The following is a 22,071-nucleotide window of genomic DNA, read 5'->3' as shown; positions in this document are numbered from 1 at the left end:
CTGTCTGAAAAGGTGGTCGTAAGGATTAATTGATGAGAATACTTTGACATGGCACATACTGTGTACTCACTATGTTAGCGTTTATTACTACGTACTTTGCTTTACCAGTGGTAGAGACTGTGTAGTGTTAATGTTTTTCACTGGACTGACTGTAGGTTAATATAACCAAGTCAGCCTACCAAAGTTTAAAGATAAATTTTGAAATGCCATTTTGGTTGGTTTGGTTCTTATGTGCTCTTTTAATAGTCCAGGCTGCCTGTGTCTGTCTGCTGTTAGGTTGCCATAGACTTATAAAGTAGTCTGTATTTTATCCTGGTTTATTTTTATTCTTATCGACTAAGTATATTTTAAGTAAATGTTGGTTATTACCCTGCATTCAGAGATTATCTAAATTCAGGATGTAACACTGGTGTCTGTCATGATGCTCTAATCCTCAAGTACTAGAATGCCAAATGACAGTAGCTTAAACATTGACAACACAGTTTTCACATGCGGACACATTTTCCACATTAGATTTTCAGAGATAAGTAGTTCTAGGATTCGTATAGCAACTTCACATTGTCATCAAGGGCCAGGCTCTTTCCATCTTCCTGCCTGGCCTTCTTCAGTGTCTGGGTGATATATATATATCTCCTCTTAATTGCATTGTGGCTGCTGTAGAGTCCAGCGCTGTGCTTCCATCAGACTGAGTCTTATAGCAGTGGGGAAGGAAGTTGGGTCAAAAGGACTTCTCTTTGAGATGCTTTCTCTTTTATTAGAAGATGAAAATCTTTACCAGAGGTTTCCAGTAGACCTTCCTTATGTCTCGCTGGCTAGAACACGATAGCATTCCCACCCTTAGCTAGGTGATCGCCAACAAAGAGAAATGGCATTGGCATGATTGACTTAGAACAATCATTATTCATCTCCTAGGATGGGCATAATTGCCCTAATCAAAGATGGGTGTCCATTAGCAAGTTAGAAGTGGGCATTTCTATCGAGTTATTACCACTGTTACACCACTAATTACCAGTAGTGTCTGTCTCTGGACAGAACCTAATTGACAACTATGCTTTTATGAAAGGTAGATTTTCTTTTGTGGAAAGGAATCTGGGTGTTGCAGAGTGCTTTGGTGACTGTTCAGGAATGAGGCAGCAAGTGGATTTAGAGAGAAAAATTAAAATAAAATTTTCCTTCATTTTGAATTGGATCTTGAGACTTTTCTTGGGTAAGAAAATAAATTTATGAATCACAATAATTAGACTAATGTGAGTTTATTTTTTTTTAGTCAGAATCTGGAGAAGTGAATAGAAACACGGAACTGAAGAAACTTCGGATTTTTGGGGCTGGGCCTAAGGTTGTGGGCTTGGCAATGGGAGTAAAAGATAAAGAAGGTAAATCTGTTATTTGGTCACGAAAAGAAATAAGGTACAATATGGTTATAACTAGATTCACATGATATTCGATTGTAGTCTGCCTTGGGATTTTCTTAGGCAACATAGTTCCTAGACAGATCACCTTTTTAGTGGCAGATAATCTTAAGGTGTGAGGAGCCATATTATGTTGAATTTTTATATTTTGGAAGAGAGAAAGTTCCTCCTCCATGTCTAACACATGACACAGAAATTGTAGTTTCTAAAGGCTAGTTTATAAGAGAATCACGAAATTAATGGTTCTCACCTGGTGATCTGAAGCTTATTATTTTTAAATTTAAAGAGAAATAGAGGATTTCTCTGACCTTTAGTATCAAAATATACTGGAGAGAGCTAATGATTTAGATTCTAACCATAATTTTCATATTTTTCTTTAATCGCCTTTGTATATTATGACACTTCATTTAAGTAACCTGTTTGAAGAATGCCTAGTACTCTCAGCTTAGCATGTTAGAAACTTTTGTCAGTAACATTGCTAATGCAGAGATCAAGTTTCACAGTTCTATGTGCATGTCAGTTTTAAAGCTCAATTTAACGAAGATTGTGTTGGATATGTTTTTACTGTATAAGAATTTAATGAATTGCTATAATCACAAGTCATATTGATTACTGTGCATTTTATGATATGACTAAGTCTTTATTCAGATTGTGATTGAGCTCTGGAAAATCAGGTAATATTCTTCCATCACTCTCAAAACATTCAGTGTGATAGGACTTAACGAGATACATTATAATGTTTACTATTGCTCTTTTAAAAGATTAAGTACTTTATCTTTTTTATGTTTGTAATTGTTTTAGCTGGCAGTGATCTCAAAGCTAGTCCCAGATTAGTCCCTGATAAGTACTACATATGGGCAGTGTAGAATTAGTAGTTAAGCTCTCTGGAGCTTGATTGCCTGGACTAGAATCCCAAGTCTGCCACTGACTGGCTGTGTGATTTTGGTCAAGTTATCTAGCTTCTCTGTGCTTCAGATTCTTTATCTTCAGTGGGGGATAATAGTTTATCTACCTCATAGTGTTGTGAGATTTTAACTAATTTAAATAATCTAAAATAGTGTCTGGTCCATGGTAAGCTCTCAACATTAGTTTTTACTATTATTATTATATAACTATTTTTATTTCAAGATGAGGTCTCCCGAAGACGAAAAGTTACCAACAGGTCAGACGCATTTAACATGCAAATGAGACAACGGAAAGGAACTCTCTCTGTTAACTTTGTAAGTGTTCTGAGATGTGTCAGGAGGGAAAGGATTTATTTTTATTTTAGTTTTGCACTTTTTACCTTGCCATATCTTAGTATGTCATCTAGTTAGTTCATTTAGTTGTAAGACTTGATGGTGCATCTGAACTTGCAGCTTTGGTTTATATAATACTAACTTTGCTTTGTCCCATATACACAGACTGTTCCCTGAGTCTTATACCTTGTAAGTGAGTGAGTGAGAGGATGAAGTGAATCTGTAATTCCTTAGCTGTATTAATGCTCGGTATTCAGTCCTCTACCAATAAAGAGTATTTGTGTATAGGAAGGGTGATGTGGTATATTTTATTTATATAAATTGACTTTCAAGTACCCTAGATTTGTAGTCTTCCTTTATTCTAATACCTTGATATGCTTTTATTAATTTGCTTGTAGAAGCTCTGAGGAAATTTAGGAAGTTTTATACAAAGCTATTTAAATACAGTTATTTAAAATAAATATTAAGGATTTAAGTTATGTTTACTTTTTAGTGTACATTATTTTGTTTCAATTAAGGTGTTCCTGGTAAAAATTTAATATTACTTATTACAGAAAATAAACTTTTATTTTATTTTGTTTTTTGAACAGGTTGATCTCTACGTTTGTATGTTTTGTGGTCGGGGAAATAATGAAGATAAATTGCTGTTGTGTGATGGATGTGATGACAGCTATCATACATTTTGTTTAATTCCCCCACTACCTGATGTGCCCAAAGGAGACTGGAGGTGTCCTAAGTGTGTCGCTGAGGTATGAGCCTAACCTGACCTTTTTAAATTAAGAACAGTAACACACACGTACGCATGTACGGTGAACACATCCCGTGAAGCTTCTTCTCCTCTCTCTGTGTTCTTCAGTGTTTGAAATCTCCAGGATTTTTAAAGAGTGATAGTGACTGGAAATGTAACAATTCTACTGTGGCAGTTTGTTTTTTAAAGGGTCTTTTTCTGACTGTTGGTTAGATAATTCTGTTTATTGCTGCAGACTTTGCTCAGAATATTCATATTCCTGGAAAACAATAAAAATGAAGAAAGTCTGTAGGTTATTTGTTTTTTCTTTTTTTTTTTTTTTTAAAAAGTAAAAATCAGACATGAAGCTCTAGAACTTAGGATTTATGCATCCAGTTTTCATGCTACCAGATAAATTGGTGGTATCTATTAACTTGTTTAAATTTTCACTTGATTGTACTAAGTTATTATTGAAAGATTATAATGATGTCATTATCATGAAATGCCTGGTCTGTTTACTTATTTTAACAAAATATGATAGGACGTTGAAGGGAAAGAGATGGCTGGGTATATCTAGATGTAGTCAAAGATGGATATTTATGGCCTTTGAATTATTTATTTATTTATGGCTGTGTTGGGTCTTCGTTGCTGTGCGCGGGCTTTTCTCTAGTTGCGGCGAGCGGGGGCTACTCTTCATTGTGGTGTGCAGGCTTTTCATTGCGGTGGCTTCTCGTTGTGGAGCATGGGCTCTAGGCGCACGAGCTTCAGTAGTTGTGGCTCGCAGACTCAGCAGTTGTGGCTCGTGGGCTCAAGAGCGCAGGCTCAATAGTTGTGGCGCACAGGCTTAGTTGCTCTGTGGCATGTGGGATCTTCCCGGACCAGGGATCGAACCCATGTCCCCTGCATTGGCAGGCAGATTCTTAACCACTTGTGCCACCAGGGAAGTCCCTTGAATTGTTTTTTATTTATTATTCTCAAGGTTAGATGATTCAGTTCTACTCGAAGTCAGTATTTGTGTTAAGAAATTGGTCATGGTCGTTGATAGTATGAAAAAAAATCATTTTTCTAGTTAAATATCCTAGCAACCCCGTGAATATCCCTTTGTCCTTTACCTTTCCTCCCTCCATGAACATTTATTTTTTCCACTGAGGATGATAGACATCCCTGGGCTTGATTCCAGGTTGGTAGTCCTCCAGGTGTTTGTCTTGGTGCCAGAGCTTAATGCCAACTCCAAAGCCTAAAGCTGTCTCATTGCCACCTTCCTACTGGAAGGTGTGAAAATGCAGTTGAAGTTTAAGAACATTACTTCCTGATTCCACATTAATACTTGTTTTGCGGTCTAGAGTTGACTGGATTTGCTTCACCTAGGGAAATGATCAAAGAAGGTAGTACCTGAGGGCCTTAATACGTCCTTCAGTTCAGTTTCAGTAAGTTAATTTTAGATATTTTTTCTTCCCAGGAATGTAATAAACCTAGAGAAGCCTTTGGATTTGAACAAGCTGTACGAGAGTATACACTTCAGAGCTTTGGAGAGATGGCAGATAATTTTAAGTCTGACTATTTCAATATGCCAGTTCATGTGAGTATCTATCTTTTAGGTCACTTTGGGGAAGTATGAAAGATTTTTCTGATTCCAAAGCTTTTGTGTTGCTTTTAAAAAACTTTCATTATTTTGTAGAAAACAGGGACAGCATAAAGAAGATGATAGAACACCAGATCTGAAGATTAGGGGCCTGGGATCTGTTTTTGTTTCTTTTACCCTCTGTCGTGGCAGTGTGCACTGTAGAGAAACTGACTTCTATCTTCCACTGTTTTTTAGTGCTCTGTGAGCACTGTCCTTTACAGACAAGCACGGAGGATGTGGCAGGTGCTGCTTTGGTTTAGTTATTTGTAGCATGAGGTTTGCTTCTTTTCCTGGGGGATCTTGGACTTTAAAAAAATCCCTGTCGAAATAATTTGCCAAAGCTGTTAAAATTCAGCCTTGATTTTTGTATTTCCTTTTCCTTCCTTATGTCCTGGGTCATCTTTATCCTTCTTAGTTGGAAAGCAGCTTCCAGAAGAAGGCAGTTCAAATTCATTATGTTTTTCTGAACATCTAAGTTGTCTTTAGCTTTTTCCCATCGTCAGTCAGAAAAGCTAGGACTGCAGTCTTTTCAGCTCTGGGAATTGAGAAGGTTTTCTGTTTTTTCATGGGCTTTTGTTCACTTGACCTGTGTATTATGTCATAGTGGGTTATGGTTATAGAGAGTTGGTAATCTGTAATCTTTGTTTTCCCTGTGTAGATGGTTCCCACAGAACTAGTGGAGAAGGAATTCTGGCGGCTGGTGAGCAGCATTGAAGAAGATGTTATCGTAGAGTATGGAGCTGACATCTCCTCAAAAGACTTTGGAAGTGGATTTCCTGTAAAGGATGGTCGGAGAAAGATGCTACCAGAAGAAGAGGTGCAGAGCACATAGTAGTATCCAGATTTCTTACCCCGAAGCTGATTCAGCCTTTACGTAGTAGAAAACTGCCTTTCTTTAATCTTAAGGGACCACGTTCATTTAAAATATTAAATATGTAGAATTTGGACAGTAAAAATAGTCTTCAGTTTTGAAAACAATAAATTCAACGTACCTTTAAATATTATTTAACTTTGCATTTTAAAACCAGTGAAATTGGTTTAAAACTTTAACTTTAGTTAAAAGATTTTGCCTGGATCTTTCTGTTTGGAAATCTAGCAAGTGACTTAAGATTTTTTTTTAAAAATTACATTTTACTGGTAGGTCCACAATTAATTTTCCTTTAACACCTGGGCAGGTAGGTTTTCAAATATGCGTTTAAACTGTAACAGATAATGAAGTACTGTCACCTAGGAGATGACCTCTGTGTGTAAACCTGAATTAAGATGATCATTTATTTCTTTTTCTCTTTACTTTGGTCCTTGTCACCTTTTCTTTCCCTTTATAATTGGCAGTAATTGAGAGTTTTATCTCCTATTAAAAGAGTTAACATATGGTAAAAGAAAAAAAGTTACATAGTGGAGAAGGATATACAATTAAAAATATGGCCACTCTAGGTCTCTTAGGGTTACCGTTGGCATGGCATATCTTTTCCATTCTTTTACTTTGAAGCTCTTTGTATTTTGGAATCTGGTGTGTGTCTCTTATAGGCAGCATATGATTGAATCTTGCTTTTTTTAAAATCTAGTCTGAAGGTTGACTTTATTTATTTATGTATGTGTGTATGTATGTATGTATGTAGCTAGCTAGCTGCGTTGGGTCTTCGTTGCGGTGTGCGGGCTTCTCATTGCGGTGCCTTCTCTTGTGTTGCAGAGTATGGGCTCTAGGCGCGTGGGCTTCAGTAGTTGCAGCACTTGGGCTCAGTAGTTGCGGCTCGAGGGCTCTACGGCACAGGCCTAGTAGTTGTGGCACGTGGGCTTAGTTGCTCTGCGGCATGTGGAATCCTGGACCTGGGCTCGAACCCGTGTCCCCTGCACTGGCAGGAGGATTCTTAACCACTGTGCCACCAGGGAATTCCTATACAGATATGTTTTATAGGAACAGTTCAGTGTTGAAATGTGTACATGTTCAATGCCACTGAATTAACCCTGCTTTGTAGAAGTATAAAGAAATGCATCAACCTTAGTTTCTTCATACCCTTCCATTGGCAAATGGTAGGCAATTACCTAATTATTGGGAAGAGGCTTTGTTTTACAGCTTTTAACTTTTTCTGAATTTCATTTTGGTTTTGAATTTTTTTTTTCCTTTTTTTTTAAAGAAATTCACGTTCTTTTATTTATTTATGACTGAGTTGAGTCTTCGTTTCTGTGCGAGGGCTTTCTCTAGTTGTGGCAAGTGGGGACCACTCTTCATCGCGGTGCGCGGGCTTCTCACTATCGCGGCCTCTCTTGTTGCGGAGCACAGGCTCCAGACGCGCAGGCTCAGTAATTGTGGCTCACGGGCCCAGTTGCTCCGTGGCATGTGGGATCTTCCCAGACCAGTGCTCGAACCCGTGTCCCCTGCATTGGCAGGCAGATTCTCAACCACTGCGCCACCAGGGAAGCCCTTGGTTTTGAATTTTTAAGTTGCTCTTGAACAGATATTTATGTCCTCTAATCTTAAGAGATAAGGTCACAGAGTTTTTAAAGATTACTTTAAATGTGGTTAAATGTCAACCCTAAGTAACTAATATTAATAATATAGATATTAATCCTTCTAAATGTTTGAATTCTGTATGAATATTCATCTGTTTTTGCTTTTGCTCCATTCACCTTCATATAAGAATGTGGAGAAATTTGGGCTTTAAAGACATCAGCATAGGGTGAAGAGACAGGGATACAGCTCTTTTTTCTAGTCTGGGTCATCGATTTGCTATTTATTTCATAAGCAATAACGTTTTACTCAGGATTCTGTTTTTATGTTGTAAGATGGAGTGAGAGAACCCATTTATACAAAAGGATTTTAAGGACTAATTAGACAATGTATGTAAAAATCTCTATATTTTTTATACTTATATTTTATGTCAGTTTGTTATTCTGGAAGTTACTCTTAGAAAAGTAGATACCTACCATCTTGTCACCAGGAATTGTGCATTTATGTTGAACTTCTGTATGAGTTAGCTTCTTGGTATCTGATAGCATGCTTCTCTGGTATCATAGTTTAGTGGAAAAGTTCTGAAGTTAATACATTTGTCTTATAAATGCAAGTGCTCTACAAACAGGGCTTCTGAGGAATAAAAATAGGCATAGAACTTGAAACCTTGGAAACATTTTTTTCGTCTTATCCTCTCTCTGTCTTAAATCACTGAATAAATCCTGTTAATTTATTTTTCATTATTTTCTATGGGATTGGCCTCTTCTCAATCCCACTACCACCATCCTTGTCTCCATCCTATCATGTCAGGTTGGGATAATTGCCGTGGTCTTACATAATGATCACTTGTGTTGAGGGTTCCCCAGACCTTCTCAGGTTCGCTGAGAACTCATGACTGTGACTTATTACAGTGAAAGGATACAAAGTAAAATCAGCAAAGGGAAAACAAGATGTGTGGTCAAAGTCTGGAGGTAGCCAGTTGGAAGCATACAAGAGTCCTCTCTCCCTGGAGTCACACAGGATGCACTTAGGTACTCCAGCATCAGACTGACACCACATGTGAAGCATCGCCCACCAGGGAGGCTCATTAGAGACCCAGAGCTCAGGGTTCTTACAAGCGGCTGGTGGTGACATAGGCACCCTCTGCCTAACACGTAGCAAAATTCCAGACCCCCAGAAGGAGTTCGGGCGTGCATAAACCACACTGTACAGCACTGCGAGCCACCCTGTGTCAGTGTCACGAACTGTTTACCATGCAGCTTTCCAGATGCCAGCCAGGGGCCGAACTTGAAGCGGGCCTTTTTTTAATTTTTATAAATTTATTTATTTTATTTATTTTTTATTTTTGGCTGTGTTAGGTCTTCGTTGCTGCACGTGGGCTTTTCTCTGGTTGCAGCGAGCGGGGGCTACTCTTCATTGTGGTGTGCAGGCTTCTCATTGTGGTGGCTTTGCTTGTTGGGATCACGGGCTCTAGGTGCGCGGGCTTCAGTAGTTGTGGTGCACGGGCTTCAGTAGTTGTGGTGCACGGGCTTCAGTAGTTGTGGTGCACGGGCTTAGTTGTTCCGCGGCATGTGGGATCTTCCTGAACCAGGGCTCGAACCCGTGTCTCCTGCATTGGCAGGCGGATTCTTAACCACTGTGCCACTAGGGAAGCCCCAAAGCGGGCCTTTTGAAGGGTAGCTGTCTTAGGCTTGCTCTCTTAAAGTAGCTTTTCTGAACACTGCTACTCTGCAGTCTCTCTCGTACATTGCTTTCAATTAAAATTTTAAGAGTGGTGGGTCTTGGGGAGTTCATTATGCAGTTCTGTCTATTTTTGTTTGAAATTTTCCATAATCAAAAATTTTAAGATAAATATTTAAGATGTTTATCATATTGTTTCACTTTTCAAAATCTGTTTTATTTCCCTTTTGAATATAGGATAACATCCAAGCTTCTTAGTCTGAAATTTAAGGTTAAAGATCCAGTCTTCTTTTCTGGTCTTATTTTCTGCTTTTCTGAGTATGACCATTCCACTCTGCCTCTTTACCAGCGAGACCAGTATATTCTGTCTCTTGTCATTTACCTTCAAATCTTACCTAGTCTTCCAAGATGAACCCAGGTTTTTCCTTTTCCACCAAGTTTTCTTATTGATCCAGACTCATGTTGATGACTATTTTATTATCCTCTGAAGAACTATATAATTTACTAATTTATCTGTGTTTGGAGTTGAATATATATTGTCTCATTTTGGAACTTTTTGTATGTAGGCCTGGTCTCTTCACCTAGACTCAATATTTTTTCAGCCAACTAAAAAATATATTGAGTAGTATTTTTGAAAGCTGCTTTTTTTTTTTTTAAAGCCTATTGAGGGTAGGAATCATATCTCTTTATTATTCCTTATTGGGATTCCTAGTTAAACCTTTGATGGAATTTCTTCTATCCTCTGTAACTCTTAGTTACACTTTTATAATTTCCTTATCTCTGTGCTGCATTATGGATGATATCCTCAGATCAGTCTTCTGGTTCACAGATTCTCCCTTCAGCTTTGTCACTGGCTATTTAACCTCTTACTTTGAGGGTTTTATTTTTAACTCTGTATTATCGAAACTTTCAAATGTATAAAACTAAACATAGTAATGAACTTCCCTCCCTCCCTACCTGGCATCCAGGTTCAACAGTTATCAGCCTTCTAATAGAAGGCGGTTGGATTCTCTTACCTGTTTTTGCATTCAGTCTGTTGCAATATCACATCACATATCCTCTGGAAAACTCACACTACACTTCTGCAAGAATGAGAGTGAAAAAGGCAGATAACATCTTAGAATTATTATGAACGTAGTTTGACTTTGCAGATCCCCTGAAATAGGCTTGGGTTCCTTAGACCCCACTTTGAGGACTGCTCTGCACAAGGATAATAGCACTTTAAGTCTGTACCGCATACCGCTTCAGAGGTGGGTGTTTGAAACTCATGTCTGGAGCTTATGTCCAGTTAGAAACCTCTGTGAAAACTCAGACAACAGCTTTCCGTTTTCATTCTGGCTGTGCTTTCTTTCTTTGTTTTTGGAAACAGCGAATTCTTTTTTCTCTTGAGTCCATCTATGAAGAAAAATTGTTTTTGGTGCTGTAAATAGATGTGTTTGTAGTGGGAGTTGGGGGTGCTTTCTGCACCATCTTGGTCTTCAGTGTTGCCACAGATTTAGGATTCTGTATCTTATTATGTTTTGTCTTCACAGTATCTGGCACCGTTCTGTAAATATAGTGGTAAACATTTTGGGAAGTTACGTTACCGGGGATAAAACAGAAATATAATAGCGACCTATTAAAATGAGTCTTACAGTATTTTACTGGTAAGCTATGGGGGCGGGTGGGGAGTAATAAAAAGCCTTATATGCTTCAGAGTAAACCAGAGATATCTGAAATAATTAAAGGGAAATATAAATAACACTTAGGAGATAGGATTAAATATTTAGGAATATGAGTTACATGTAGAGAGCAAAGAGCATAGATTCTATGGACTAGATTATTGTAATTATTATAAAATTTTTACTTTTGTTTTTGAAGACTCCCTTGAGGTTTCTGTTGGGCACTTGTCATTTCTGATCCCTTACTTACATTTTTTTCCTTTTGTAGGAATACGCGCTTTCTGGTTGGAACCTGAATAACATGCCTGTCCTAGAGCAGTCTGTCCTTGCACATATCAGCGTGGACATCTCTGGCATGAAGGTGCCCTGGCTTTACGTGGGAATGTGCTTCTCCTCCTTCTGCTGGCACATCGAGGATCACTGGAGCTATTCCATCAACTACTTGCACTGGTATGCGCAGTCTTCGTGAACGGCACACGTACTCAGTGACCTTTCTAAAGGTGTGACAGCGTTAGACGACGTGTTAGGGGGAGCTTACGTTAAAGTATTTTATACCCCAGAGTTGGATAATGTGCTGTGTAGAGGTCTCAGGGTAGAACATGTCAGACACTTTCCCTCTTCAAGTATGTGCATGCAGCAGAGCCTCGAGTTTCAGACCCAACGATACTTACATTTAGCGTACGTGAAAATTTCTTTGGTGTAACTTTTGAAATGCAAGGCAGGATATTTAAAGTTTATATAATTAAGATCTGACTAACCTTCAGTATTTAAGGTTGAAATTTGAAAAATTTCAAATTGAAATTTTTGATTTTTTTTTTCCTTTTTAATAACGTTTGCTCTAAAAATGCGTGTGTTACATGTGTATTCATTAAATTTTTTCGCTGGTTTTTTTGTGTCGCACCCACAGCTTTTATTTACTTATCCAGTCCCTTGTCCAGTATTCTGATCTTAACCAAATGATGTATTTCTCTCCATTTGAAAGATACTGCTCAGATCACACTATGCATTGGAAAACTCTAATGATTTTCTTTCTCTGCTTCATCGCTGTGCTGTGTAATATGATAGCTTCTAGCCACATGTGGCTATTTAAATTAGTTAAGATTAAGTAAAATTAAAGTTTACTTCCTCAGTTGCACTAACCGCATTTTAAGTGCTTTATCGTCACTTGTGACTAGTGGCTCCTGTATTGCCCAGCATAGATACAGAACATTTTCAGTCATCTCAGTAAGTTTCTATAGAGATAGCACGATGAATTGTATGAGGGCTAAGAAATTCAGCTATTCTGTAGATAGCATGACTAATTAAATCCAGTTCCTTAAAAGTTCAACTTAGTATTATAAATAAAACTCTAGTCCACTAAAGTCTAGTGTATTAATGATGCCAAGTGTTTGGTCTTAAGATTCATAGACAGAACTATATTCAGGGTTTCAACAATTTCTCGCCTTGGCTTACTTCCTTGGATAGTAAAATTGAACTCAGTGAAGTTATGTAAAAGTACTCTAAAGGGCATTGACTTTTACTTTGATCATTGTGGGGATAATTGGAATGTCCAGTGGACCTGTGGATCAGGCAGTGTGTCAGTATCCTTTGGAACAATGCTTGCTTTTCATATAGCATCTTTCCTATTTGAAGATGCTGTTTACTGATCTACCTTAAAGAGTTTATACACTTTGAATCACTTTTCTGTAGTGATAAGTACGTACCTACCTATCCATATACTCTTGCCTTACCCCCTATTATGAATAATAGCACAGATTTTTGAGATGGTCGCTAGGATTCAGGGCATATAATCTATGGCCATGGAGCAAGACCAAGTTAATGCTAATTTAGTGGATTTGAATCGGAGACCCTGGCCTCATTGGCACCGTGCTCTACCTAGATAAACAGTTATTTCTTTTGCTAGGGGGGAGCCAAAGACATGGTACGGTGTGCCATCTCATGCGGCAGAACAACTGGAGGAGGTGATGAGGGAGCTGGCCCCTGAGTTATTTGAATCCCAGCCTGATCTCCTACATCAGTTAGTCACCATCATGAACCCCAATGTGCTAATGGAGCATGGTGTGCCTGTGAGTCTTTTTGCATCTCCCTTCAGTCTTTTAAACTTAAAGTTATGTACGCTTTTGATTAGAGTCACAGTATATGCTTGTTTTGTAATGGGGAATAAAAGATCACATCATCTTCGAGCCAAATTAGAAGTTCTACTCTGAAGGGAATAACGTTTATTTGATTAAGAATGGGGTGTTGTAAAGTATGAATCACATTTACCTTATGTATAGCAACCTATCAGAATAGCCATGTTTTCAGTATATCCTGGTTTTAATAAAAATCTCATATTCTTTATTATCCCCATTTAACCAAAGTATAAGTATTTTAAGTGGTAGTTCTAATAACTAACGCTTATCCTTGTGGAGATCATATTCCCATATTTCGTATAAAGATTTCATAGCCTCTTTCACATGAGATAATGAAGTAAAAATATACAATGAATACCTTTTCTGCTTTTAAACTTTTAGGTTTGAAAATGATTATTAAATTTAAGCTACGAACACCTGATAAAGTATAAATTTAATGTTTGCTACATGTAGTCAAGTAGTCATCATAACCTTATTGAGAAAGTAGATCGAGTGATAGTAATGTTACTTTGTCTTTAAAGAGTAAATTTAGGCAGAATCTGGGACTTTTCAGAAGACATAGTATTATCATAAAACAAAGAGATTCAGGAAAACTGATTTGGGGGGGGTCTCTCCATATGACATTATGAGCTAATCAGTTAGTTTCCAGAAAAAATTATCCAAAAGTAGGATGAAATTCCATCCTTTCCCACTGTTTACAACACAAGAATGAAAGGAATAAAAGAAAAATTCTCTTAACTGTAAAAACTTTATTAGGTTAGGAAACTAGTAGCTCATGAGAGTAGCGTTTTCTCCTTGAAAATTTCTATAGGCTGTGAACTCTTGTCATGAATTACTATAATTTATCAGTGACTATTTTAAGAAGGTGAAACTCTGACTGCTTCTTCAACCCTGATACTGGTCTGTGTAGGTTAATGCTTTATTGTTTTCAGGTTTGAAAAATGCTTCCGAAACTGACATAAAATGTCTCCCTTTTTTGTTGTTTTTCTTCTGTTTTGTTTTTGTACCCTGTTCCCAATTTGCATTTAGGTGTATAGGACCAATCAGTGTGCTGGCGAGTTTGTTGTGACGTTTCCTCGGGCCTATCACTCTGGATTTAATCAAGGCTACAACTTCGCTGAGGCTGTGAACTTCTGTACTGCTGACTGGGTCTGTTCGATAGCAAGTAGCTGTTGTGTCTACTAACAGCCCCAGAAAATGCATCTTAATTGCTGTGCTTGCTTAGCTGGGGAGGGAGGGCCCATGGATATTTCAGTGGAGACTCGAATGTCTGTTGCCGTTTACGGAGTTCCAGGTAGTTTTTATTTGGAAGATATTATAGTTCATTACTTCTCATTTGCTATTTTCTCATTTTATTTGAATTTTAAATGGGCAGTTGATGTTTTCTGAATCTTTTTCTGAGAATGTAATTCCTCTAGTCTTTGCTTTCTCTGAGCGCTTTTGGATTTTAGAAAGGTGACCACATCTTTTCAAGAATTAATTATACCACGTTTACAAATATCTAGCTCTGATTTTTACCTTAAAATATCCAGTTCTGATTTTTATCTTAAAATATTCCTTTATTTTTTTCCTTCTGATAGATAATTAGGTGATTTTATTCTTCCTGCTATTTTATGTTTTCTATATTCTTTTTAAAAAATTTTATTTTAAAGGGTAGCTATAATATTGAGATCTCTGTGGGCTGCACTTTTGTGTAAATGGTATTGCCATTGATTGCTATTTTGCTTTTAAATGAGGTAGATATCAAAAAGTAATTAGTTATTTTTACGTCATGTCGGTGGGGAAAAGACTGCAAACCTATCATACGCTCTTTGACTCTATTTTTCTTTTAGTGAGGCTGTTTTTTTGTCACCTCTCCTAACATTTGGGGGGATGTTTTTTTAGTAATACTGGATCTTATATTTTCTGTGGGCACCTTAATTTGTTAAATTTCATGATTAACCATATTGTTTCCTTGGCTAATGAATGAAATTGTATAATGAACAATCTTATATGACCTAGTAATTCTAAACTTCTTACTTGTTAGAAAGCAACAGGAGCAGGACTGAGGTTAGGGCTTTGCCTTGGACTTGAACTCTATTTTAAAACCTCAGCTAACATGTATTATGTGTTTATGATTTACTTGTTCCTTGGCTAGGTAGGTGTAGGGTGGGAAATGGAGGTGATTCAGAGATGAGTTAGAGATGATTTCTGCCTTTAATGTGATCACTATTATTGACGTTTGATCTTGGACAGCACTTTTTTTTTTTTTTTGGCTGTGCCACGTGGCATGTGGGATCTTAGTGCCCCAACCAGGAATCGAACCCGCAGCCCCTGCCGTGGAAGCGTGGAGTCTTAACCAGTGGACCGCCAGGGAAGTCCCTTGGGCAGCACTTTTTGTTTTTTTGTTTTTTGGGGGTTTTTTTGGCTCTGTTGGGTCTTCGTTGCCACACGCAGGCTTTCTCTAGTTGTGGGGAGTGGGGGCTACTCTTGGTTGCAGTGCGCAGGCTTCTTTTTTTTTGTTTTTTGTTTGTTTGTTTGTTTTTTGGGTTTTTTTTGGCTGTGCTGCACAGCATGTGGGATCTTCATTCCCCGACCAGGGGTCGAACCTGCGCCTCCCGTATTGAAGGCGGATTCTTAACCACTGGGCCACCAGGGAAGTCCCGCGCAGGCTTCTTGTTGCGGAGCATGGGCTCTAGGTGCACACGCTCAGTAGTCGTGGCTTGCGGGCTCTAGAGCACAGGCTCAATAGTTGTGGTGCATGGGCTTAGTTGCTCCGCGGCATGTGGGATCTTCCCGGACGAGGGCTCGAACCCGTGTCCCTTGCCTTGGCAGGTGGATTCTTAACCACTTCGTCACCAGGGAAGTCCCGGGACAGCACTTTTAATTTCACTGGTCCTAATTTTTTTTTTTTTACCTACTATGTAAAGATGCTAAGGTTCACTTAACCCCAAACAAGTGAGATGATATTTGTGAAATCCCTTGATACTCTTTAGGAGAAGGGTGTGATATAAGTGAAAAGTAAAAGTAGCTTTATATCTAGAATGAAGTGATGGTACTGATTTTTATAAGCCACAATGGACAATCAGTTCTATTTTATGTGGCTTCCTTGTATATTGTATCAATAATAATTAAAAACTGCAAATCCTACAGTTTTGTTTTTCTTCTTGCTCTTGTTTTAAGTATTTGAGAAATGTTTAAAGAGTAAATTTCTGAGAATTAAGAAATGAAATAATTGTATATTGTTATTAGACAAGATAGTCGCCAATCATAAGCTCAGTATATATATTTTCTTGGGAACAATTGTTTCTTTGGAAGAGTACGGAAATAATGCTTGATTCAGAGATGGTCTTGTACTCTGGAACTCTGATTCCTGTGATTCCCTTCTGCCTTTCTCAGAATGGAGGCGAGCTCTAAAAGGTGTTCTTAAAGGTCCACTTTCTTATTTTTTCTCTTTTATATTACGGTTTTCAAATACAAACCAAAACTTCAGACACCCAGGTTTTTCCACTTGAGGGAAGGAAAGAAGCTGGAGAGAGAGAGTTTGTGTAGCATAGCTAGTATCAATTTGTTTTAAAGCTTGATAGATTTTCAGAAGTTATCTTAAAAAGTGTAGCTGTTGATTTATGAGAAGTGATCATTTAGTGATTTATCTCACTTAGGAAAATTAAAGTATATAATCTCATGGTTTCACTTTGAATTCTCTTTAGGCCAGACTGGTAGTTTTAAAAATAATCTCTAGATGCTAAAATCTAAATTGTCTTTTGCTTTGGTCCTTATAAAAAATAAAGTTAGTCCATGTGAACTGCTTAAGTAGTGCTTTTTTCCCCTCCCTCCCTCCCTCCCTTGTATTGATAGTAGCATCTGTTGTTTGTTCTGTGGAAACATCAGTGCTGAATATGTCCAATTACCCCTTGATAGCCTGAACAATTTTTTTCTTTTTCCTATAAGAGCAGTCTCATACTAGACTGGTCTAAAAGAGTTTGCTGCCTCATTTATATATCAAGGAACTCATACTTCTTGAGGTACATAATGAGTAGAAAATCAGCTTAGGCCGGAAGCTCAACATCTCAAGTTATGGGAATTTCCTGTGGGAAGGCCTTTGAAGTTCTTGCTGGGGGGTAAAGGTTTAATACTTACAGTTACCTTTTATGTTCAAATGGACGTTGTTATTCTCTGTTCTTTATAATAAAAGAGAGGATCTGGGGGGTAAGTAGTGGTTCTGTTCTGGAATGTGTTATAAGCAAGTAATTTGAGAATCTTGTTTTCAGTTGCCCATTGGCCGTCAGTGTGTCAGTCATTACCGTCGGCTGAGGCGCCATTGTGTCTTCTCGCACGAGGAACTAATTTTCAAGATGGCAGCAGATCCGGAATGCTTGGACGTGGGGCTTGCCGCCATGGTGTGCAAGGAGTTGACTCTCCTGACTGAAGAGGAGACACGGTTAAGGGAGTCTGTTATGCAGATGGTGAGTTTGCTGAGCACGTTTCCTGTAGTTGATACTGCTCACGGGATATACCAAAATTTAAACCTGTGGAAAGAATCCATTTTCATCTTTGATCCCTCTAGAAGTTGAACGCAAAAATTACTGGTTTGGAGAAGATTTCACACTTCTGTACTTGCCGTTTTGGTTTCTTTAAGGTGAAAAAGTTTTAGGAATCTTGATGTCATCATCTCTAGAGTTTTAAAAATGCAGTCCTATCAGGTAGAATTTCTTAGGTATGTATGTATTTTTTAAAATCTCCTACATATAGTATTACTTCTTTAAGCAAGAAAATTCAAATTCTTTTTGTCTCTCTCAGCTTTGTAATTGAATAAAAATTATGTTTCTGGTGATTGCAGACTGTCAGAGTTAAATCAATCTGTGTTTCCCTACATTCTAAGTTTTTAATGAATGTAAGAAGGGCTGAATAACCCAGTGTTGGGATTTTGAATGCTTAGAATAAACTAAACATTGATCATACTGAAATGGATAGTAAATGAGAAAAATCTCTGTCTTCAGCCACATCTAGGCCCATTTTCCCTAACCCTCCCTGCATAGGTGGCCTCACTGGCTTTGTACCATGCTTCCTCCTGCTCTCGTACAGTCTACTTTCTTTCTTTTTTTTTTTTTTTTTAATAAATTTATTTATTTATTTTTGGCTGCGTTGGCTCTTCGTTGCTGCGCGTGGGCTTTCTCTAGCTGCAGTGAGTGGTGGCTACTCTTCCTTGTGGTGCATGGGCTTCTCATTGCGGTGGCTTCTCTTGTTGCAGAGCACGGGCTCTAGGCGCTTGGGCTCAGTAGTTGTGGTTCACGGGCTCTAGAGCGCAGGCTCAGTAGTTGTGGTGCACGGGCTTAGTTGCTCCGTGGCATGTGGGATCTTCCTGGACCAGGGCTTGAACCCGTGTCCCCTGCATTGGCAGATGGATTCTTCACCACTGCACCACCAGGGAAGCCCTAGATCTGAAGAGTCTTAAGAGAATGAAAATAGGTTTAAGCTAAGGAAGAATACAGTGGACTAGCAATTTGGATCTGAAAAGTAAAGCTGATCCAATTTAACTACTCTTCTTATTGGCACAAATGGGGGAAAAAAATCTATAAACCAAAATATAAAACTATACATTTTAGAAATGATATAAATACTATTATTACAAAATATTTAATGCTGGTTATTTTTAAGAATTTAAGTTAACTTAGAAATGAGAATATTTGCTAAATGGTTAGATTTCTTTTTCTATTTACTTGAATTACCTGTGAAAGAAACAAGAAAGTAAGATACAAATGCATCTTCTTAAAACATTTTTTTTACATTTTGGGGATATGTTAATGTATGCCTGATAGTTACTATTCTCACTTTATACCTGTATTCTTAAAGCTTTGTTTTGATTATGTTTATTTATTTATTTATAATAACTTATTTATTTATTTTTGTCTGCATTGGGTCTTCGTTGCTGTGCGTGGGCTTTCTCTAGTTGCGGTGAGCGGGGGCCGCTCTTCGTTGCGGTGCGAGGGCTTCTTACTGTCGTGGCCTCTCTTGTTGTGGAGCACGGACTCCAGGCACACAAGCTTCAGTAGTTGTGGCACGCGGGCTCAGTAGTTGTGGCACGCGGGCTCAGTAGTTGTGGCTCACGGGCTCAGTAGTTGTGGCTCGCGGGCTCTAGAGCGCAGGCTCTGTAGTTGTGGCGCACAGGCCTAGTTGCTCCGTGGCATGTGGAATCCTCCTGGGCCAGGGCTCAAACCCGTGTCCCCTGTACTGGCAGGCAGATTCTTAACCACTGTGCCACCAGGAAAGCCCTGATCATGTTTTTTTTATTAACCTTTGTATTTTATTATTTTTTTTAACAAGACTTTATTTTTTTAGAGTGTTTTAAGTTCACAGCAAAGTGAGAGAAGGTCCAGAGAGTTCCCATTTATCCCCTGCCCCACCCATGCACAGCCTCCTGTGTTACCAGTATCCCCCACCAGAGTGGGACGTTTTTTATAATTGATGAACCTACATTGATGCATCATAATCACCCCAAATCCATAGTTTATATTATGGTTCACTCTTAGTGTTGTGTATTTTATGGCTTTGGATGAATATATAATGACATGTATCCATCATTAAAGTATCATACAGAGTATTTTAACTTCCCTGTTTATCTTCTCTGCCCCCCAAACCCCTGGCAAACACTGATCTTTTCACTATCTATAGTTTTGCCTTTTCCAGAATGTCATATAGTTGAAATCATACAGTATGTTGCCTTTTCTGAATGCCTTCTTACACTTAGTAATATGTGTTTAAGGTTCTTCTGTGTCTTTTCATGGCTCAGTACCTCATTTCTTTTTGGCACTGAATAATAATTCGTTGTCTGGGTGGTTTATTTAACCATTCACCTACTGAAGGACATCGATTGCGTCCACGTTTTGGTAATATGAATAAAGCTGCTGTAAACATCTGTGTGCAGGTTATTCTGTGGATGCAATCTTTCAACTGTTTGTGGGCTCTCTGTTCTGTTCCATTGATATATTTGTCTATTTTTTCATTAATACCACCACATTGTCTCGGTTACTACTGTAGTTTTTATATAGTAAGTCTTGAAGTTGAGTAGGGTCAGTCCTCCAACTTTGTTCTTCTTCTTCAATGTTGAGTTGGATATTATGGGTCTTTTGCCTTTCTATATAAATTTTAGAATTACTTTGTCAATATCCATAAAATAACTTGTTGGAATTTTGATTGGGATTGCATTGACTCTACAGATTTAAGTTGGGAATAAGTGACATCTTGACAGTATTGAGTTTCTCTTTCTGTGAACGTGGAATATCTCTCCATTTACTTAGTTCTTTGATTTCATTCATTAGTTTTATAGTTTTCTTCCTTGTACATATTTTGTTTGATACCTTAGTACAGTTGACCCTTGAACAATGTGGGGGTTAGGGGTGGCAACCCTCCACTAAATTGAAAATCCACATAGAATTTATAGTCAGGGCCTTCCCTGGTGGCGCAGTGGTTAAGAATCTGCCTGCCAATGCGGGGACATGGGTTTGAGCCCTGGTCTGGGAAGATCCCACATGCCGTGGAGCAACTAAGCTTGTGCACCACAACTACTGAAGCCCGCACACCCTAGAGCCTGCAAGCACAACTATTGAGACCATGAGCCACAACTACTGAAGCCTGCGCACTCTAGGGCCCGCATGCTGCAACTACTGAGCCCACGTGCTGCAGCTACTGAAGCCTGTGTGCCTAGAGCCTATGCTCCACAACAAGAGAAGCCACCGCAATGAGAAGCCCATGCACTGCTACAGAGTGGCCCCCGCTTGCCACAACTAGAGAGAAATCCCACGCGTAGCAACGAAGACCCAGTGCAGCCAAAAGATAAATAAATAAAATAAAATTACTTAAAAAAAATTTATAGTCAGCCCTCTGTATACGCTGTTCTTTTGCACACACGGTTCTGCATCTGTAGATTTAGCCAACCACAGACTGTAGAGTACTGTAGTATTTACTATTGAAAAAAAATCCAAATGTAAGTGGATCCACAGAGTTCAAACCTGTGTTGTTCAAGGTTCAACTGTATTTCATTTTTAGGGGTGCTAATGTAAATGGCATTATGTTTTTAATTTCACATTCCACTTGTTCATTGCTGGTATATAGGAAAGAAATTGACTTTTGTATATTAACCTTTATCCTGTAACCTAGCTATAATTGTTTATTTTAAGAGTGTTTTTGTTGACTCTTTCAGATTTTCTACATAGATGATTTTGTCATCTGTGAACAAAGATGGTTTTGTTTCTTCCCAATCTGTATACCTTTTATTTCCTTTTCTTGTCTTATTGCTTAGCTAAGACTTCCAGAACGATGTTAAAAAGGAGTGGTGGGAGAGGACGTCCTTGCCTTGTACCTGATGTTAGTGGGAAAGTTTCTCATTAAGTATAATTTTAACTATAGGTTTTTTTTAATAGATACTCTTTATCAAGTTGAAGAAGTTGCACTCTATTTCTAGTTCATTGAGAGTTTTTACCAGCTATAGGAGTTGGGTTTTGTTAAATGTTTTTTCTGCATTTATTGATGTGATCAAGTGATTTTTCATCTTAAGCCTATCGATAGGATTACTTTAATTGATTTTTGAATGTTGAACCAGCATTGCATACCTGGGATGAATCCCACTTGATTGTGGTGTATATACAGTGTTGGATTCAATTTGCATACATTTTATTGAGGATTTTTGCATCTGTGTTCACGAGAGATATTGGCCTGTATTTTTCTTTACTTGTGATGTTTTTGTCTGGTTTTGGTATTAAGGTAATGCTGGCCTCAGAATGAGTTAAGAAATATTCCCTCTTCTACCATCCTCTGAAAGAGATTATAGAGAATTGGTATAATTTCTTCCATAAATCTTTGGTAGAATTCACCAGTGAACCTGTCTGGGTCCAGTGCTTTCTGTTTTTGGAGGTTATTAAGTATTGTTTGAATTTCTTTCTAGATACAGACCTATTCGGGTTGTCTATTTCTTCTTGTGTAGGTTTTGACAGCTTGTATCTTTCAAGGAATTGGTGGGCATAGAGTTGTTCCTAGTATTCCTTTATTTATCCTTTTAATGTCCATGGCATCTGTAGTGATGTTCTCTTTTATTAGTTAGCCTGGCTAGAGGCTTATCAATTTTATTGAATTTTTCAAAGAACCAAGATAAAATGAATGGAATTCTTTACTGTAA

General features: G+C 38.1%; 1 protein-coding gene across 2 annotated transcripts in view; it reads left to right on the top strand.

The window, feature by feature from the left end:
* KDM5A (lysine demethylase 5A) overlaps positions 1-22,071 on the top strand; it is an 88,046-nt gene that overhangs the window by 20,258 nt on the left and 45,717 nt on the right. For both annotated transcript variants that reach the window (XM_007170244.3, XM_028163526.2), the window contains exons 6-14: positions 1,268-1,373; positions 2,538-2,629; positions 3,238-3,396; positions 4,834-4,953; positions 5,657-5,815; positions 11,057-11,238; positions 12,692-12,854; positions 13,950-14,069; positions 17,171-17,365. In XM_007170244.3, the coding sequence (XP_007170306.2) occupies positions 1,268-1,373; positions 2,538-2,629; positions 3,238-3,396; positions 4,834-4,953; positions 5,657-5,815; positions 11,057-11,238; positions 12,692-12,854; positions 13,950-14,069; positions 17,171-17,365 (1,296 nt within the window). The remainder of the gene's footprint in view (positions 1-1,267; positions 1,374-2,537; positions 2,630-3,237; positions 3,397-4,833; positions 4,954-5,656; positions 5,816-11,056; positions 11,239-12,691; positions 12,855-13,949; positions 14,070-17,170; positions 17,366-22,071) is intronic.

The sequence above is a fragment of the Balaenoptera acutorostrata genome, chromosome 11 (assembly GCF_949987535.1).
Source record: "Balaenoptera acutorostrata chromosome 11, mBalAcu1.1, whole genome shotgun sequence".
Taxonomy (NCBI): Eukaryota; Metazoa; Chordata; class Mammalia; order Artiodactyla; family Balaenopteridae; genus Balaenoptera; species Balaenoptera acutorostrata.
This window is presented reverse-complemented; position numbering and strand designations above follow the sequence as displayed.